This window comes from Bolinopsis microptera, chromosome 2 (assembly GCF_026151205.1).
Source record: "Bolinopsis microptera isolate Bmic1 chromosome 2, MBARI_Bmic_1.0, whole genome shotgun sequence".
NCBI lineage: Eukaryota > Metazoa > Ctenophora > Tentaculata > Lobata > Bolinopsidae > Bolinopsis > Bolinopsis microptera.
In genome coordinates this window covers 8346767-8364014 of record NC_087073.1, presented here as the reverse complement: position 1 = coordinate 8364014, position 17248 = coordinate 8346767, and the positions used below count along the sequence as shown (strand labels likewise).

The 17248-nt window shown below is 40.8% G+C and overlaps 3 protein-coding genes across 3 annotated transcripts; 2 read left to right on the top strand and 1 right to left on the bottom strand.

Moving 5' to 3' along the window:
• On the top strand, positions 1 to 5258 carry LOC134826756 (homeobox protein ceh-23-like). Its single transcript, XM_063839251.1, has 4 exons — positions 1 to 243; positions 3876 to 4226; positions 4386 to 4499; positions 4723 to 5258. Exons 1-4 carry the CDS (start codon positions 1 to 3, stop codon positions 4927 to 4929), a joined length of 915 nt encoding a protein of 304 aa, XP_063695321.1. The 3' UTR covers positions 4930 to 5258.
• Positions 5259 to 5268: 10 nt separating this feature from the next.
• Positions 5269 to 17152, bottom strand: LOC134811161 (angio-associated migratory cell protein-like). The gene is made up of 3 exons (XM_063817898.1): positions 17034 to 17152; positions 16628 to 16781; positions 5269 to 6241 (listed from the first exon to the last, which is right to left on the bottom strand). The coding sequence occupies exons 1-3, from the start codon at positions 17148 to 17150 to the stop codon at positions 5343 to 5345; spliced, it is 1170 nt and encodes a 389-aa protein (XP_063673968.1). The 5' UTR covers positions 17151 to 17152; the 3' UTR covers positions 5269 to 5342.
• Positions 6671 to 10754, top strand: LOC134811970 (atrial natriuretic peptide receptor 1-like). Its single transcript, XM_063819139.1, is given in 2 exon segments — positions 6671 to 9898; positions 9901 to 10754. Coding segments are annotated over 2 exon segments (3819 nt in total). The 5' UTR covers positions 6671 to 6885; the 3' UTR covers positions 10707 to 10754.
• Positions 17153 to 17248: the final 96 nt, after the last annotated feature.

Below are 17248 nucleotides of genomic sequence, written 5' to 3'. Positions count from 1 at the left end.
ATGGCTAACTTCTTCGTCTACTCTCTGATGGTTACAAGTTTTAGACAGTTCTTAAAGCTGAAGATATCCCATATCTTCTCCTTGTTCAGACCTTCAACGCAAGTAAGACGTCCACAAAGACGGAGACCCAACGCAATACAACAACCGAGGCAGCATCACATCCAGAGACAGAATCCTTGTGTTCAAGGTGGAACATTCCTTAATCAAGCGACCCGACTACCAGAACTACAAACGGGAGATCAGGTACCACAAGAAATTCCAGACATACAGGATACGCCTGTTTAATTCCAGACAAGTTCGGTTAGAGAGACTGATTGACATTAAATTTAAATCGGCTTTAAATGTTTATGTAGTGTTATGAGAAAATACAATGGTGTTGTTTTCGTAAGATTAAACTGTTATACTGTGAGGCAGTAAATTAATGCGTTAAACTTAAAAGACAAATTTGTTCCGATTTTGACTCTAATTTTTGGCCATTAATGAATGGCCAAAAATTGAGATATTTTACGCAATATTTTTTATGGATGGTAATCACGAGTCTACCTTCTATTTAGGCTTCGCTAGCCTAATTTATCATTTGCAGTCAAATGGGGTGGTTCACACATTACGTAATCAGCTGAGGGGGGAGGGGGTTTCCGAATGATTACGCTAGTGTAATTTTGACACAATAGCTATGTGTAAAACTGATTACGGAGGGGGGGGGGGGGGGGGTGTTCCAAAAAATGATTACGTAATATGTGAACGACCCCAATGCATTATGAAATCATTTTGACAAAGTAAAAGTAAATTTTCTCTACTTAAATTGTCTTGTAAAAGTTGTATCATCCCTGGAGACGGGAATGTCTGATTTTGAAAATTACTATTATCAATACACAATGTAATAAGGAAGAAATAAATAGCTGAAAGAAGTACTCACCATATTGATATACCGGAGGAGTATGATGATGAAAGATGCATTGTGTATCTTCTGCAGGTTCTCACGTCACGCCATCAACGTCACTCCTGAGCAACATCACGAACATCCCTACATGAAACTGAGTAAATGGAAAACGGAGAGAAATAAAATTATCATTAACCGTCAAATGGAGAGTGGCTCCTACTGTTCAAACAATTACGAGCACCCAAGCTTAAAAAGTGAAGATAAAATAGAAATATCTGATCACCAACGATAGTTGATAGCTTGCGTAATCGGCAATAGTGATCTTATGTACATGACGTTGATGACTCTGAATTTTACGAACTTGGAACGTAGGTATTTAGTGTCGCAGACTTTAAAACAGCGTGATCAGCATAGGCAACTTTTACTTGTAGGTAGAACGAATACCGAATAGCGGCCGAAGGTGCAAAAAGTGCGGTATTAGGTCAATTAAGTGCGACTAAGCAGTAAGCATTTATATATTTTTCAACTTGCACCAGTTGACTTCAATTGCAGTAACAGAACAGAGAACGGAACCGTGGTGCGGGAAATAAGTTAACCAGATCCACAAACAAAGATTCATTGCTCTCATCAAATGTAATAATCTACTAGCGGGGTAATGTGTTACAATTTAGCCCTTTAATTATATGAATCCAATAGAAACAGTCAAATTTCCTCAGTCACTTTTAAATTATGAGACCTTTGATTGACCTGTTTTCAGTGTGAACTGTTCATCTATTTAAATAGTGAATAGATAATGGATCAAAGGCTTTCAGGTGATTTATAATTGATAGATCAGCTGACTGTCAACTGAAACTCTTTAAAAATTACGTTCCATTTCAGTGCCTGACTAATACTGACTAAGTGCAGAGAGCTTTATAGTCAGACTATAAAGCTCTCACTTCGAACCTTTTAATTTTTATGGTCCAATCAAAGGTAGTAGCCACTTAGCCACTAATACACACGATTGGCCAGTCAAACTCTGAGACACTTGATTGAGCAGTCAACATCACTAGTCAACAGTTTTCAATCAAACGCAACCCAATCAAACTAATCCGCAACTAAACCTCACCTTCGGCCGGTTGTTTGGATTAGCCATTAATGCCCACGATCGGATACTTGATCAGAGACACATAATTAAGCAGTCAACATCACTGTCCAATCTCCATCAAACCAATCACGCTGATCTGTAAACAAAACACCTCATCACACACAGTACCCACGCCCCCGGCTGGCTGTAAGGGTTAGGGCACGGATCCGCCCGATCACATGACGAATAGCAAGGTGGCCGGATCAGATAATGTTTAGGGCACGAGCTGTAATCTCATCAGGTGATCCAATCATTGCACACCGACTGTAATCAGTAGTGGGAGTGTGAGGCTGGGGATTACAACCACCCAACAAGAAAAGTATAAAAGGAAACGTCAGTAAATTAAGTGTTATCACTTGTTTAGTTATCATGTCATCTGAAGTTGCCCTACCTCTTCCTTTCTCACACCCCCAACAAGTCTGCTCAGAGCAGATGGTTGGCAGTCCGAGTTGGCTCAATATCTACAACAGGACTTCAAATCAAGGTTGGTAATTTTAAACTCTTGATTTCTTTTACCGGTGCGGTCATGGATGATTTGCTAGTTATAGTCCTGATTCTAAATAATCAGAGAATTTAGCCACTTTAAGTGATGGTGTAAAGTTTGCTTGATAGTTTCCATTTTGTTAGTCTATATGACAGTGCCAGTGGGAACATTAATTGTTGCTTTGCAATAATGGATTAATGTTCCTTGACCTCATCTACTCAGGTCTGAGGGCCATAGCTTATTCGTTAATTGATGTTGTTACACTATTTACATTTAAAACATGATTCTGAGTTGATTGAAATAGTAGCACCTGAGATCAAGTGAACGTCACAGTTCTCGAAGCAGGACAGGGTCCAGTGAGTTGCAGCATTGGTTTCGGGTTTCTTGTCGGCACAAGTCACGTGACTCGGGATAGCCACGTGACTTGTTGGGTAATATTACACGTTGTTTGCGTTGCTGCAACTCATGACGATGGTTAATAGAACACCGTGACGATCTCATGGGTCTGTGGCCCAGCCTCTTTACATAAATAGAGAACCATGATCTGAGTAATCATTTCCAATTTGATTCGATCAGCTTCACTGTTTACCATTAAACAAGATCGTTTTCTATTCAAATAGCTATGAGTTATCATTTGTTGCCAATTTCGCTTGGTCATAGTCATACTCATCCCGTTGATTCGATAGCCTTTCGTCCAGATTACGGAGCAGCTGTTGAGATTGCTGAGCCCAAAGGTTTATTTATGATAGCTTAGCAGGATATATGCATTTCTCTCCCAGATTTAGTCCTAGTTATACAACGATTTACGCTTGATCTCAATTTTCATGTAAACTTCGTTAATCATACAAAACATTATAATCTAACCAATTTTACTTTCAGTATTTTCGAGCTCCCCCAAGACACCTCCGTTTGTGCCGAAGCAAACCCCCGTCAGTGTCACAAATCATTCGACAGTGCAGTACTTCCAATTCCCTCCAACACCTATGACTCCGTGTCACAGCCCAATCTCATCTCCTAGCTGTCAGGTATCCTGCTCATCACCCTCAATTTTCAACTTCCCGGATCATACAAACTTCAGACACCAAGCAGAGTGCGCTCCAGCTCTCCCTTCGCCTCGAGCTAGTCCTCCCCAGATGTATCATCAACTTCATCAGAATTCTCCTCCTCAAATCCACCAAACCTCTCATCAGATCCACCAAACCTCTCCTCCTCAGATCCATCAAACCTCTCCTCCTCAGATCCATCAAACCTCTCCTCAGCTATATCAGATGCCGACGTCGTCTCCTCAGATGCAGACAACACCTCCTCAGATGCAGACGACACCTCCTCAGATCCAACAATTTCAATCCTCTGTTACACACGTTGAGTTACCTCCTCATCTCCAGACGCCTCCATCTCTCCAATCAAGACTGCCAGTCCAACAGACAACCTCTCCATACGAGCAAACCACGCCACCACATGGACAGAGAGACCACACTCCCCACCACATGCCAGCAACCTCTACAGTTCCCACCCAGCTCCCTACCACTACACTTCCTGCTTTTCATACGTCATCACCTCCCCCTCCTTTTATGCCAAACTTGTCTTATCAAAAAGGTGCCACCGAGCAGAGGAACCTGAGGGCCAACGACTACGCATCTTTCCTTCTCCAGCAGTGCAACACCTCTCTAACAGACCTCCCTCAGAGTTTCGTCAAGAACTCTCTTCCCTTTCTTCAACAGGCTCGCAACACACAGGTATGCAAGGCTCTTTTCAAATTCGAAATACTCGATCTTACCGAGAAGACTTGACTGGCGAATAAAAATGTATCTTAGCTCTTAGGTTCATGATTTATTGTTTTGATAGATCGTCAGTATTTCCTTTTTGTTTTTATTAACACGCAACTTCAACAGCAGGTGCAGTACCCGCTACCTCAGATTCCCGGCAACACTCCAGCTCCCGGCTCTCAACCTTACTATCATGCTACTGGTGCTCCTTATGGTTCCCTCGTCTACGTCACTCATGGAAAGGTAGCTTGACAATCAAATAATTAAAATATCTCTAGAAAGAAATTCTCAATACATTCATATCAGTAGTCAATGACTAGACAGGGTTATTGAAAATTACAAAGAATAAAATGGCGTCTGGATGATTTCCTCATATTGACTATCATTACTATCTGAATCTCAATTATCAATATCTGCATACCACATGGTATCTAATATCTGAAATATCTTAATCTAACCATTACAGGTGAAACCCCGTAAGCGTACAGCCTTCACAGAAACCCAACAAGCCCAACTCGAGGATGCGTTCGAGAATAAAAACTATATCAGCACGGCAGAGAGAGTAAAACTCAGCCTGGAGATCAGACTCTCAGTTCACACCATCCTGCTCTGGTACCAGAACAAGAGAGCTAGGCTGAAGAAGAAGGGAATCAACTCCAAACGGTCCGAGTAGAGACAAACTGAGAAGAACTTTGCAGTTTTATAATGACATGTTTTTATGTTTTAACTTCTTACGTTTGTAGTAAGATTTATATACTTTACAGGCATTTTTGCTATTTTTATTTTACTATTGGGTATCGCTTTTTAAGATTTCCAGTGATCAGCCTCTATTCTTAAGATGGCTGATCTGTATTTTCTGTGGTTAATCGCAGTAGGGCGGTGATCACAAATACTTTTTTAGATCATTTTCAATTTAATCAATACTTCTGATGGCACGCCGTTTTACATATTCCGCACCATACTTAATTTTTCTTTATTGACTGAAAATTATTTACTAATCACAAACAGGATGTTTCAATGTATTCAGTTAAAATATATCAAAATAAATAGCTAAAAGTAAAAACAAACCTAGCAGCTAGGCTCATATCAAGCAATCCTGAAAACTTTAACAAACCCCGAATCATCAGCAGTAACGACTAAATTATCTGAAATCTTCATATCAAGTATCTGATCATGATGTCCGGTGACCTCAACAATGGTCTGGTTCTGATCCACGTCCCACACCCTGACAAGTCCATCCAAACAGCAAGTCACGAGATGGTGCTCGGAGTCTCCCGCCCAAAAGCTTTTAACAACTCCATCAGGGTGGTGTAGGGTGTGTCTCAACTTCTGCAGACCATGGTCCCACAAACACACTTTGTTGTCCACGTAGGAGACCGCCACCACAGGTCTCTTAGGGTGGAAGGCGATGTGTTCCACGGAGTCAGTGGCAGCTCCCTCAGGAGCGGTGTAACCTGCCTGGTGCTCAGTTAGGGTGGCGATAATTTTACCAGTCTGGACGGTAACCAGTACCACGGAGGAATGTGGGGTGCCCAACATTACGAGGTTGTCGTCGGGTGAGACTCCAATAGCCGTTATTTCTCGTTTCGTTTCCACTGATACTGTTGCTTCTCCAGTTTTTAAGTCGATAACTTTCATTGTCCCGTCTTGATACCCGACTGCCAGGTGACGGTTGGTTGATAAAAACGTGGCATCAACAGGCGGCTTGTCAGACAACTGTATCGTTTTCGTTTCAAAAGCAGGAACTTTCCACATCCACACGCCCCCTTCAACAGCCCCCGCCAGGAGGATAGGAACAACAGGGTGCCACATCACCCACAATACATCACCCACTTCAAACTCCCAGATCTTCTTGTTGTCTTGAAATTCGAAAAGTTGGATGTATCCGGATAGATCGGCCGTGAAGTAGTACTTATCGTTCGCTGAGAACCCCACGTGAGAAACACTGTCCTTGTGACCTTCTATCTTGTGGAACGTGTCTTCTCCTGAATATTTTATGTGCGTCAATACCAAATATTTCAGTGCTATCAGATTTCATGTTCATTCGATTATTTGGGGCAAGATAAAATGGTGAAAATTGGTTGACTAATCTGGTTTATGAACTAGGACCTGATAATGCGAGGTTAAATATCCCGGGCCACTCGAACCTGTTAATGGACATAATTATTATACGTTCAGCTGTCAGGACACGGACATTGACAATATGTTGATTTAATCCGCTATTGTAGCAGTCACATACAATCTCGAGATTAAAATTAGAGTGCATCTGAAGCATCATTTATATCGAGATTATAATCTGCCACCCTCCGAGCTTTAAGGTTTACAGTTTACACTTCCATACCTTGGTGTCAAATTTCTTAGATGGTTTAGGTTTACTGCTTTCTGATTTAATACGATATGATTTTGAATTTCGCTTTGTTTTAGAGCATACCTGCAAATTTGAAAGCTCATTCGGTCTGCTTGTCCATCGTAAAGTTTTTTTAAAACTGTCGATTTATTTTCCATTTCTCTTAACTTCAAGTTGTTTTATAATTCCAAATTTAATTAATCTTATTGCAACAGTACAACTTAATCATGTTAATTTCAAATCCAGACAGAAGATAATGGAGCTAGATATACGACAGATACAATGATCCTTCTACTTCTCATTATTTCTACTCTCGCTGTATCAGAAGGAACCTGGAACCCTTACTGTCCTTGGGATACTTTGGACAGTAAGATTGATAAACAATTGTACAGCTGCTCTAACAATAGTACAAAATCGTTATACACTAAGCTATTAACCGCCAACAGAGCAAAGATAAAAGTGGGACTTCTACTGCCGCAGATACCTGCAGATTGTACCTACATAGACCTATTCAATCAAGGTATAGCCGCAGAAATAGCAGTTGAAGACATAAACTCAAATCCGGATCTTCTGCCGGGGTACGAGTTGGAACTAGTAAACGCTTCAGATTATCGATCTTGTGGCCGATCGTTTGACACGTTAGGGTATGCGTACACTCTGCGAGTTAAAGCTGGAGCGGATGTTCTGATAGGGCCAGCTTGTGGGGACGGTAACAGTGGTTCTAGTGTGGCTAGTTTTGCTGCTGCTGAGAACGTGCCGGTTATAAGTGTTGCTAGCTTCCAGGACGATCTAAACGACGTGGAAAAATATCCTACTTTCACAAGACTATACGAATCTACAGAAATTCAGGCCTATTATCATGCGGGGGTGTACCAATACTTTGGATGGAAAGAAATCGTTACAATAGTTCAAAAGGAGGATAATCCTAAATGCACAGCAAAATGGGCGAATCTAACGCGGACTCTCAAACTAGAGATGGGATACAAGAAAATCAAATCATTCTCCTTGTTGCCGAACAACACCTTAAGTTCAAAAAATATAACGACCATCTTAGAAGAAAACCGGATAGTATCTATTTTCGGCAGTCCTAGCGTTGTGAGAAATACTGTGCTTGAATTCTACCGTATGTGCATTACTAAATCCTGGTGCAGTTGGTCAAACTATAGATTTATAGCTGTTAACTTTCAGATAGGCTTCGTTGTGAGCAACGAGCAGATTCTGCCTTGGAGGTGCGATCAGAGCCTTCGTAAATTTCCACAATTGTGTTCATGCTGTACCGAGGAACAGAGAGGAGATGATGACGAGGCCAGACTTGCCTTTAAATCTGTTATCTACATAGTTTCCAATGTACCAAAGTTCTCTCAACAAGACGATTTGTTCTGCAAGCTCATGAAGAAATTAAAAGATTCACCCTACATAAAGCCGGAAAAGAGGAAAGCCAGATGTATAGAACAAGTGTTCCTTATTCAGCACCTGTACGACACTGTGCTTGTTTACGCGTACGCTCTCAATATTACAAACGATCCCAAGGATGGTAAGAAAATATCAGAGGAGTTCAAGCGCTTGACTAATATCGAAGGGAAATCTGGGAGGATCATAACCAACAGCCAAGGATCCAGGTACTCGGAAATGCTTGCTTATTTCTTCCAAAAAGATTCTGATCAAGAAATGACGGCGACTCTGAAACTCACGCCCACAAGAGAGACTGGTTTGTACACAGCGTTTGTTGTTGATAATCAGAGACCTCCAAGAAGGGTACCGGATAAACCTCCTTGTAAATGGCACGATTTCACTTGTGAAGGACCCCTCAGCACGCTGATAGCTGGTGTTTTCGTGCTTATTATCAGCATTGTAGGAGGAACCATCTTCCGGATATGGATAACTCAACGTAAAAGTGTCCAGCAATCGTTCTTTATAACAGCAGAGCAGCTTGAGGGATTCATAGAGGCCAACACCAACGCTACCGACAAACACTTTCGACCTGTTTCTGTTCAAAGAACAGACATCAAAGTGTCTGCAACAGACAAATCTACAGCTGCCTTGTTGAGGGGGTTGAACCAGGTTCATCACAACAATATTGTGCAGCTTCTCCACTGCTGTTTGGATACTACTGGTATGACGATGGTCCTGGAGGATTGTCCCAAAGGTCCCTTGCAGTATCTAATACGAACCGAACAGCGAGTTAAAACGGCTTCTTTTATCAGATCGTTTGCGGCTGATATTCTAAGTGGCTTATCATATCTCAATGGCAGTACTTTCTCTTACCATGGTTCTTTGACATCTCTCAACTGCATGGTAGATGCAAATTGGAATGTAAAGTTGAAAGGCTTTTATTTGAGACAGATTCAAAATGGAGAGATATACAGTAATCCTGAAATGGAAATGAAGGCTATGAATACTACTAGACAAGTCTATGATGGACTCTGGATGTCTCCACAATTTCATAAAGGAGAGATAACAGATATAAGTGGTTTTCAAGAAAACGACATCTACTCATTCGGCGTCATCTTAGCAGAGTTGGTTAATAGTGAGCCACCTTTTGGCATCTTCTTTGATGAAAGAATCGACGTCAAGATACTCCACGATCAAATCGAATTAATCAAGAGCGGAGAAAAGCCGTTATCTGACGAATTTCTGAAACCGAAGTCACTCCTTCCCTCCTACAAATCATCCATTTCTTCAAAAAGTTCTTTAGTTCCTGATGGTGGAAGCATAGTGTCATCAAGAGGGTCGAGCAGGACATATCAATCACTCAGATCCTCGCGGCCTTCATCGAGGGTGTCATCAGAATCCACTTTGTCGTACGTAAGTAGTGACTATCTAGATGAAGATGATCTTGAGGATGACCTCACAATGGTCAAGCAGTTCTGTCTGCTTTGTATAGAAGATGAGCCAGAAGATAGACCTACAGTTCCAGAAATCCTAGAGAGACTGGAGACGGGATCTCAAAGCAACATTGGTTCTCTCGTAGACCAATGGTTGGTAACACTAGAAAAGAAATCTAAGGAGTTGAAGGACAAATTTGATCTAAAGAATAAGGACTTGTTTAAGGAAAAGGAAAAGACGAAAGAACTTGTTTATTCTTTATTGCCCCGAGAAATAGCTGAGCAGAAAATGAGATGTGATGCTGCAATACCCCCTCAGGAGTTTTCAAACTGCAGTTTTTTCTACTCAGACATAAAAGGTTTCACCAGCATTGTTGCAGACCTCACCAATTTGGAAGACGGAGGCCCTATGGACGTTGTAGGTATGCTAGACAACCTCTACACAATAATGGATAAAGCTATCGGAAGCATAACGTTGTTAAAATAGAAACCATCGGAGATGCTTATGTTGTTGTTAGTGGACTACCAGTGCCTGACATAAACGGTTCGGCTCATGCTAGACACATAGCAGCTTTTGCTCTAGACGTTCTTTCGACAACCAAAGATATAACAGTGCCACGACTGAACAATCGGCCGGTATACATGAGGATCGGAATACACTCTGGGAGCTGTGTGGCGGGAGTGGCTGGAAACTACATGTACCACTATTGTATTTACGGGAAGGAGCCAAGGTACGCTAACAATCTAGAATCTTCTGGAGAGGCTAACAGAATTCACATGAGCGACGATATGAGAAAAATTTTAGAGAAGAACTTTCAGCACCAATTCTCGATTGTTGAACGCAAACCGTCGTGTCATATTTCTGGATTTAAATCAAAAAGTAATCGCACCTGGTGGTTGACGGGCGAGTCGGGAGTGCCGCGTGACATGCCCAAAGAGGATATTTACAAGAAATTAGAATTCAAGCGCAAGATTTCTAGCACCGCCAATCCTAAGTTACTTATTAAAGGAGTTGCTAAACTAAGGAATGACGCAACCAACGCCCATATGAGGACACATTCAGAATGTTCGGATAAGAGTGCTAAGAAGTTCAAGAAAGATCGATCTGGATCTATTTCAGATATCTTGACAGTTGGAAGCAAGGCAAAGAAAGATCGATCAGGATCTATTTCAGATATCTTGACAGTTGGAAGCAAGGCAAAGAAAGATCGATCAGGATCTATTTCAGAAGTCCTCAAGCTTAAAGTTGGAAACAAGACGAATCAACTATCAAGATAATAGTAAAAAGAAGAGTGATTACTAAAACGATGCAATTGGCTACATATCGAAATTTAGAAAGCTAATGTTGTGCTCCAAGTTCTTACCGAAACCTGACCCTTCTATTTAAATTATGGAATTTGTGTAAATGAAGTTGACATTTTAGACCATTTTGTGCAAATCAAACTTTCGAATATTATAAGCTTATACTAATTTGATATCCAAGCATTCTGTTTATCGTATTGTGAATTTATTGTACAGTAAATTTGTTTACATTTTTCTCCCCATACAACTAATGCGCTTTATTCAACTTAATGAAATGTCGAGCGGGACCAAAGAAAGTTTCATAACAATATCTCGATATCGTAAAATACCTTTCAAGCTAAAACGACTCTTAATCTGTTTATAAAAGAATGAATTGAATCTGAAATTAAACGCCCTGACAGCACGGTTCCAATTTTGGGAATTTTACCACCAACAGCGGAATTTAGGGGGATGTTCCGATGATTGTGTGGTACCTGCTGGATGATTAGAGCTCGAGAACACGGCTTTTAAATTCAGGTTATCTGTTGGGTCCCTGTTGTTAGACTTTGGGAACCAGGAGTCAAATTTCAAATAGAACTGGGGAACAGTTTTGGTTAGATAGTATCGTTGTTGTTTTACTTTTGTGATGTTGCGTCTAACTGCTCTTGTATGATCTTCCTAATTCTCCTGATATCCTCAGTCATATCGGAGGGAACCTGGGACCCTTACTGTCCTTGGGATCTTCCCGGAATTGACAAACAGTTGTACAGCTGCACTAACAATAGCACCAAATTTGCACATCCTCAGACACTGAAAACTGAGAAGAAAAAGATAAAAGTAGGACTCTTGTTTCCACAGGAGAGGGCTGTATGTACCTACATAGATCTATTCAATCAAGGAACGGCTGCTGAGATGGCAGTTGAAGACATAAACTCAAACCCCGACCTGGTCCCGGAGTATGAGTTAGAACTTGTGATAGCTCCTGATTACCGCTCCTGTGGTCGCACTTTTGACACGCTAGGGTATGCTTACACTCTGCGAGTGGATCACGGAGCGGATGTTCTGATTGGACCAGCCTGTGGGGACAGGAGAAGTGGAGCGAGTGTGGCAAGCTTTGCAACAGCCGAGAACATGCCCGTTATAAGTGTTGCTAGCTTCCAGGATGATCTCAATAATGTGACTAAATACCCTACTTTTACAAGACTGTACGAATCTACAGAAATTCAGGCCTATTATCATGCGGGGGTGTACCAATACTTTGGATGGAAAGATATCGTGACCTTAGTCCAAAGAGAAGATAATACTGCATGCACAGCAAAATGGGCTAATCTCACGCGCACACTCAGATCTGAGATGGGCTATGACAAAATCGGTTCGTTTTCATTATCAGATAACAACACTTTAATCGAAGTGGAGATGGCGTATATTTTAGAAAATAACCGGATAATCTCTCTATTTGCCAGTCCTCATGTTATACGAGATATACTGCTAACATTCTACCGAATTTGTAACGCTGAGGACTGGTGCAATTGGTCCAACTACAGATTTGTGGCGGTGAATTTTCAGATAGGGCTTGTTTTTAGCAACGAGCGGATTCTGCCTTGGAGGTGCGATCAGAGTGCTCGTAAACGACAGCTGTGCTCATGCTGTACCGAGGAACAAAAGGAGGAAGATGAAGAAGCAAAACGTGCATTCAGATCGGTTATCTATATTGTGCCAGATTTGCCTAAGTTTTCTGTACAGGACGACTTCTTCTGTAGGCTGATGAAGAAAATAGAAAAGAATCTCATGAAACCAGAGTGCATAGAAAATGTTTTTCTTTCTCAGCATGTGTATGATACAATTCTTGTTTACTCTCACGCTTTGAACAAAACGAAGGATCCCGCTGATGGCCTGAAGATTTCAAACGAGATCAAGAATTTGAGAATCATCTCAGGAAAAACTGGCAAAATAATAACCAACTCCCAAGGCTCCCGATACTCAGAAATGTTGGCATACTTCCTATTAAAAGACTCCGACGAGGAGATGACGGCTGTGTTAAGGCTGTCTCCCACGAGAGAGACGGGTTATTACACAGCATCAGTAATAGAGGATCAGGGAGCTCCTCCTAGAGTACCTGACAAGCCTCCGTGCACGTGGCACGATCTTGGATGTTTAGAAATTCGTATCACCCTCATTTCGGGTGTCTGTGCCGTTATCGTTAGCATTTTGAGCATCACGATCCTGAGAATATGCGTTACTAGACGTAGAGTCCCCAGACAATCGTTTTTCATAACTTCCGAGGAGCTAGAAAGACTAGTTGAGGCTAACACTGAATCCACTGATGCTCATTTCAAACCTGTGTTTGTCAGCAAAACGGACATCATCGTATCTCCCAACGACAAAAAGACGGCCGCTCAATTAAGAGAACTAAATAGGGTTCATCATAACAACATTGTGCAACTTCTCCACTGCTGTTTTGACACCACTGGTTTGACAATTGTTCTAGAGGATTGCTCTAAAGGTCCCTTGCAGCATCTAATTCGAACCGAAAAAAGAGTTCGAACAGATTCTTTTATCAGATCGTTTGCGGCAGATATTCTAAATGGCTTATCATATCTCAACGGCAGTACTTTCTCTTACCATGGTTCTTTGACATCTCTCAACTGCGTGGTAGATGCAAATTGGAATGTGAAATTAAAAGGTTTTTATTGGAGGCACATTCAAGAAGGGGAAGTTTACACTAATAGAGGTGTCGAAATGAAGGCAATGAATGAATCTCGACAAGTGTATGATAAGCTATGGATGTCTCCACAGCTTTTGAGTGGAGAAATTACAGATATTCTAGGTTTTCGAGAAAATGATATCTACTCGTTTGGGGTAATTTTAGCAGAGTTAATAAATGGTCAGCCACCATTCGGAATATTCTTCGATAAAAATATCGACCTCCAGATACGCCTTGACCAAATTGAACTGATAAAGAAGGGTGAAAAACCGTTGAAGGATGAAACATTGGGAGAAATGTTCTTCAGCTCGAGAACGTCTTTCATAAATTCAAAGAATAATTCTGTGTCCGATAAAGAATCTGTAATGAAAATGAAACGATGGAGTTGGTCATATCAATCAGAGTCACAAATGTCTAAAACAGAAAGTTTTACAGAATCGTTTTCATCAGGAAGAACCAGTGGTTCGGAGGATGATGTAGAAAGTTTAATTTTCGTGAAACAGCTTTACTTTCTCTGTACTTCAGACAAACCAGATGACAGGCCCACAGTTCAGGAAATTCTAGAAAGACTAGAGGCGGGCTCCCAAAAGAACATAGGATCTCTCGTGGACCAATGGTTGGTGACGCTTGAAAGAAAATCTAAAGAGTTGAAGGAACTATTCGATCATAAGAATAAGGATCTTCTAAAAGAAAAAGAAAAGACAAAAGAGTTAGTCTATTCTTTACTGCCCCGAGAAATAGCAGAGCAGAAGATGATGTCAAGTGGACCAATATCCCCTCAAGTGTTTTCAAACTGCAGTTTCTTTTACTCTGACATACAAGGTTTCACCAGCATTGTTGCAGATCTTGCTAATTTGGAGGACGGTGGCCCAATGGACGTGGTAGGTATGCTGGACAACCTCTACACAATAATGGACGAAGCTATCGGGAAGCATAACGTTGTTAAAATAGAAACCATTGGAGATGCTTATGTTGTTGTTAGTGGACTACCAGTGCCTGACATAAACGGTTCGGCTCATGCTAGACGCATAGCTGCTTTTGCGCTGGACGTTCTCTCGACAACCAAAGATATAACAGTGCCACGACTGAACAATCGGCCGGTATACATGAGGATCGGAATACACTCTGGGAGCTGTGTGGCGGGGGTAGCTGGAAACTACATGTACCACTATTGTATATACGGGAGGGAGCCAAGGTATGCTAACAATCTAGAATCTTCTGGAGAGGCTAACAGAATTCATATGAGCAATGATATGAGGCATATCTTAGAAAACAATTTTCAGAACCAGTTCTCGTTTGTGGAACGGAAACCATCAGTCAATATTCCTGGATTTAAAACAAGACGGACATGGTGGTTGACGGGTGAAGCAGGAGTTCGTCGAGGAATGCCTCAAGATCTGATATACAGGAAACCTGAATTTAAACGCAGGATTTCTAACGTCAGCGTTGGTAATCCTAAGCTACTAAAGGGACTTTCTAAACTCAGGAATGAAGTCACTAGTTTTCATAGAAGGGAACGCTCTGAGTCATCAGAGTGTAGCGACAAAAATAAGACTAGTCGGTACCGCTCTATTTCAGGGATTTCAAGGGCAGCGGCTGAGAAGTCATTTAATCGTGCCAATAGTAAAAAGAAGGGTTCGCTTGTTTGATCTTTAAATATTGTTTATGACTTCTGGCGGTAAATTTATGACATGATTGTTATAAGATACAAGTACGATAGAATAATGCATGCTAATCACGCAATAATACATAAATGAAGGCCCATTTTGAGTTAAGCTAAAATATCTTACTGCTGACACAACTCATACTTAATTCTTCGTGTTTCTTTCTCTTTATACTGTGTTTGAATGTGTAATTATTAGTGTTACTCATACTGAGATTTTGAAAAGCAGTGCATCAGTAAATTTAACAAGATATCTTTTGTATTTGGTATGTTTTATTAGTAAACATTGATCTATCAAGTTGTCTTATTTGTTAGTAGAACTATGCGCTAATATATGAGCATAATAATCTCTTCACTCTATTGGATATCATAGGGATAAAGTTATGGATGACCTGGATTGTGTTATAGGATTAGCTCATTTAGAGCGATCATCATCACATCGGTAGCAATCCGACCCGTAAAACACGAACCGAGATAGGGGGGGAGCCAAGTGGATATTTGTAGATATTTGTAGATATTTGTAGATTAATGTAGAATGGATAATCCACGAAAAAAGTGGATGACATTCTACAAATTCATACATTTATCTCCAAAAATTCAGTAGAATTTCTGGGCACATATTTGAGATTACATTTTTTGTAGATAAATGTAGATATTTGTAGATTACTGTAATGGATAATTCACGAAAAAAGTGGATGACATTATCCAAATATCTACAAATATCCACTTGGCTCCCCCCGAGATACAGGGTAAGACGATAACGAGGCACCCATTGAGCAGGTCACTTCCTGCAAAGAGCCAACACTTATAGTAAACTGTGTGCAGCAAGACCATTATCCTCAATATCTATGCTTGTGTTGTGAACTGTGAACCCCGCTTACATAAATGAAGTGAAGCTGTCAGATAGCAGATAACATATCTGTTTTAATACCTTCTTCAAAAGATGTGAGTATTTATTCACTTTTTCAGGCACTAAAAATGTGTTTACTATAATGTATTACAATTTTGCGGAGTTAAAACATACGAAGTTGACCAATTGAGAGATGCTTGCGACGCAGCTGCCACCTTACTTAGGCCACAGTTTTATAGAACAAAGCGCTTGATTCGACAGAATTAGTGTTGTAATAGGAATTAGTTTGCTTGATTGTTATTTCAAATCTTTTATCTTTAGTTGTGTGCTGTGTACACAGTACACGAGCTTACGATTGAATTAACTCCATTACGAACCAATCAGTGGAACATATTCTCATCACGTGGTATACAACGGCCAATGATTCTTCATAGAGTTCTGTGCATGAATTCGTTGTTTGCTGTTTACTTCAGCGTGTATCTGTGTTTTTAGGCCAAGAAGTTTGTTTATTGGTTTGGTTACGACTCACGTTTAATCTTTACTTGCTTTATCATCGAATTCAAAGCGCTAGCTATTTCGTGGTACACACGTACCAATATGTAGTGAGCAGTGGCGTAACGTTGCCTGTTGGCAACGTTATCTGTAAATAATGTGACATAGTTTCGTGGCTGAAGTGCAACATGGATTATGATCAGACAAACCTGATATTTTCCAAACATAAGCTAGATCGTCCTCGCCCCCAGTTAGGACGTATTCCTCCGATTTAGATATAGCAACACAGAAGACTGAACCGTTGTGCTGTGAGAACGTCTTTTCTGACATGTCCTCAACATCAACCTCAGCTTCTCCATCCTCCTGAATAGTTGTAGATTTTTAAGCATTGATAAGAAACAAACAAACAAACAAACAAGAAAGAGACAGAGAAAAGTTCAGAGTGAGGGTTAAAGATGGGGTAACTTGTGTGGATTTTCCTTGTAATCGATTCAAAGTTTACGTCAATTCTCTTGTATCCAGTATCCGTTATTCGAAAGATGTTTTATTGGCAAACCATTGAGAAATTGTAACACGTCAAATTCATCCTAACAAAGTGTTTTAAACTAGACCTACCATCGGTGGTTGAATAATATCGTCCTCCTCGTAAACGACAGCCTCATCGTCACTCATTGCTTCGCTGTTCTGTTCAATTCCAGTACCCTCCTCCTTGTTTGCTCCATCCACCATCATCCTACCCTATATGATAGAAACAAGTTGAAGTTAGCTTATAGAGTTTAAAGTTCTTTGAACTGGAGCCAAGGTATGGCTAATAATCTTTGAAGATGTGT

Coding starts and splice junctions, on each gene's coding strand:
- LOC134811161 (XM_063817898.1), bottom strand. CDS start 17,150: ATGATGGTGGATGGAGCAAACAAGGAGGAGGGTACTGGAATTGAACAG. Junction 16,782..17,033: donor ATATTATTCAACCACCGATG/GTAGGTCTAGTT, acceptor ACAACTATTCAG/GAGGATGGAGAAGCTGAGGT. Junction 6,242..16,627: donor TTATGTTTGGAAAATATCAG/GTTTGTCTGATC, acceptor TAAAATATTCAG/GAGAAGACACGTTCCACAAG.
- LOC134826756 (XM_063839251.1), top strand. CDS start 1: ATGGCTAACTTCTTCGTCTACTCTCTGATGGTTACAAGTTTTAGACAG. Junction 244..3,875: donor AACTACAAACGGGAGATCAG/GTACCACAAGAA, acceptor CCTCATCTCCAG/ACGCCTCCATCTCTCCAATC. Junction 4,227..4,385: donor AACAGGCTCGCAACACACAG/GTATGCAAGGCT, acceptor CTTCAACAGCAG/GTGCAGTACCCGCTACCTCA.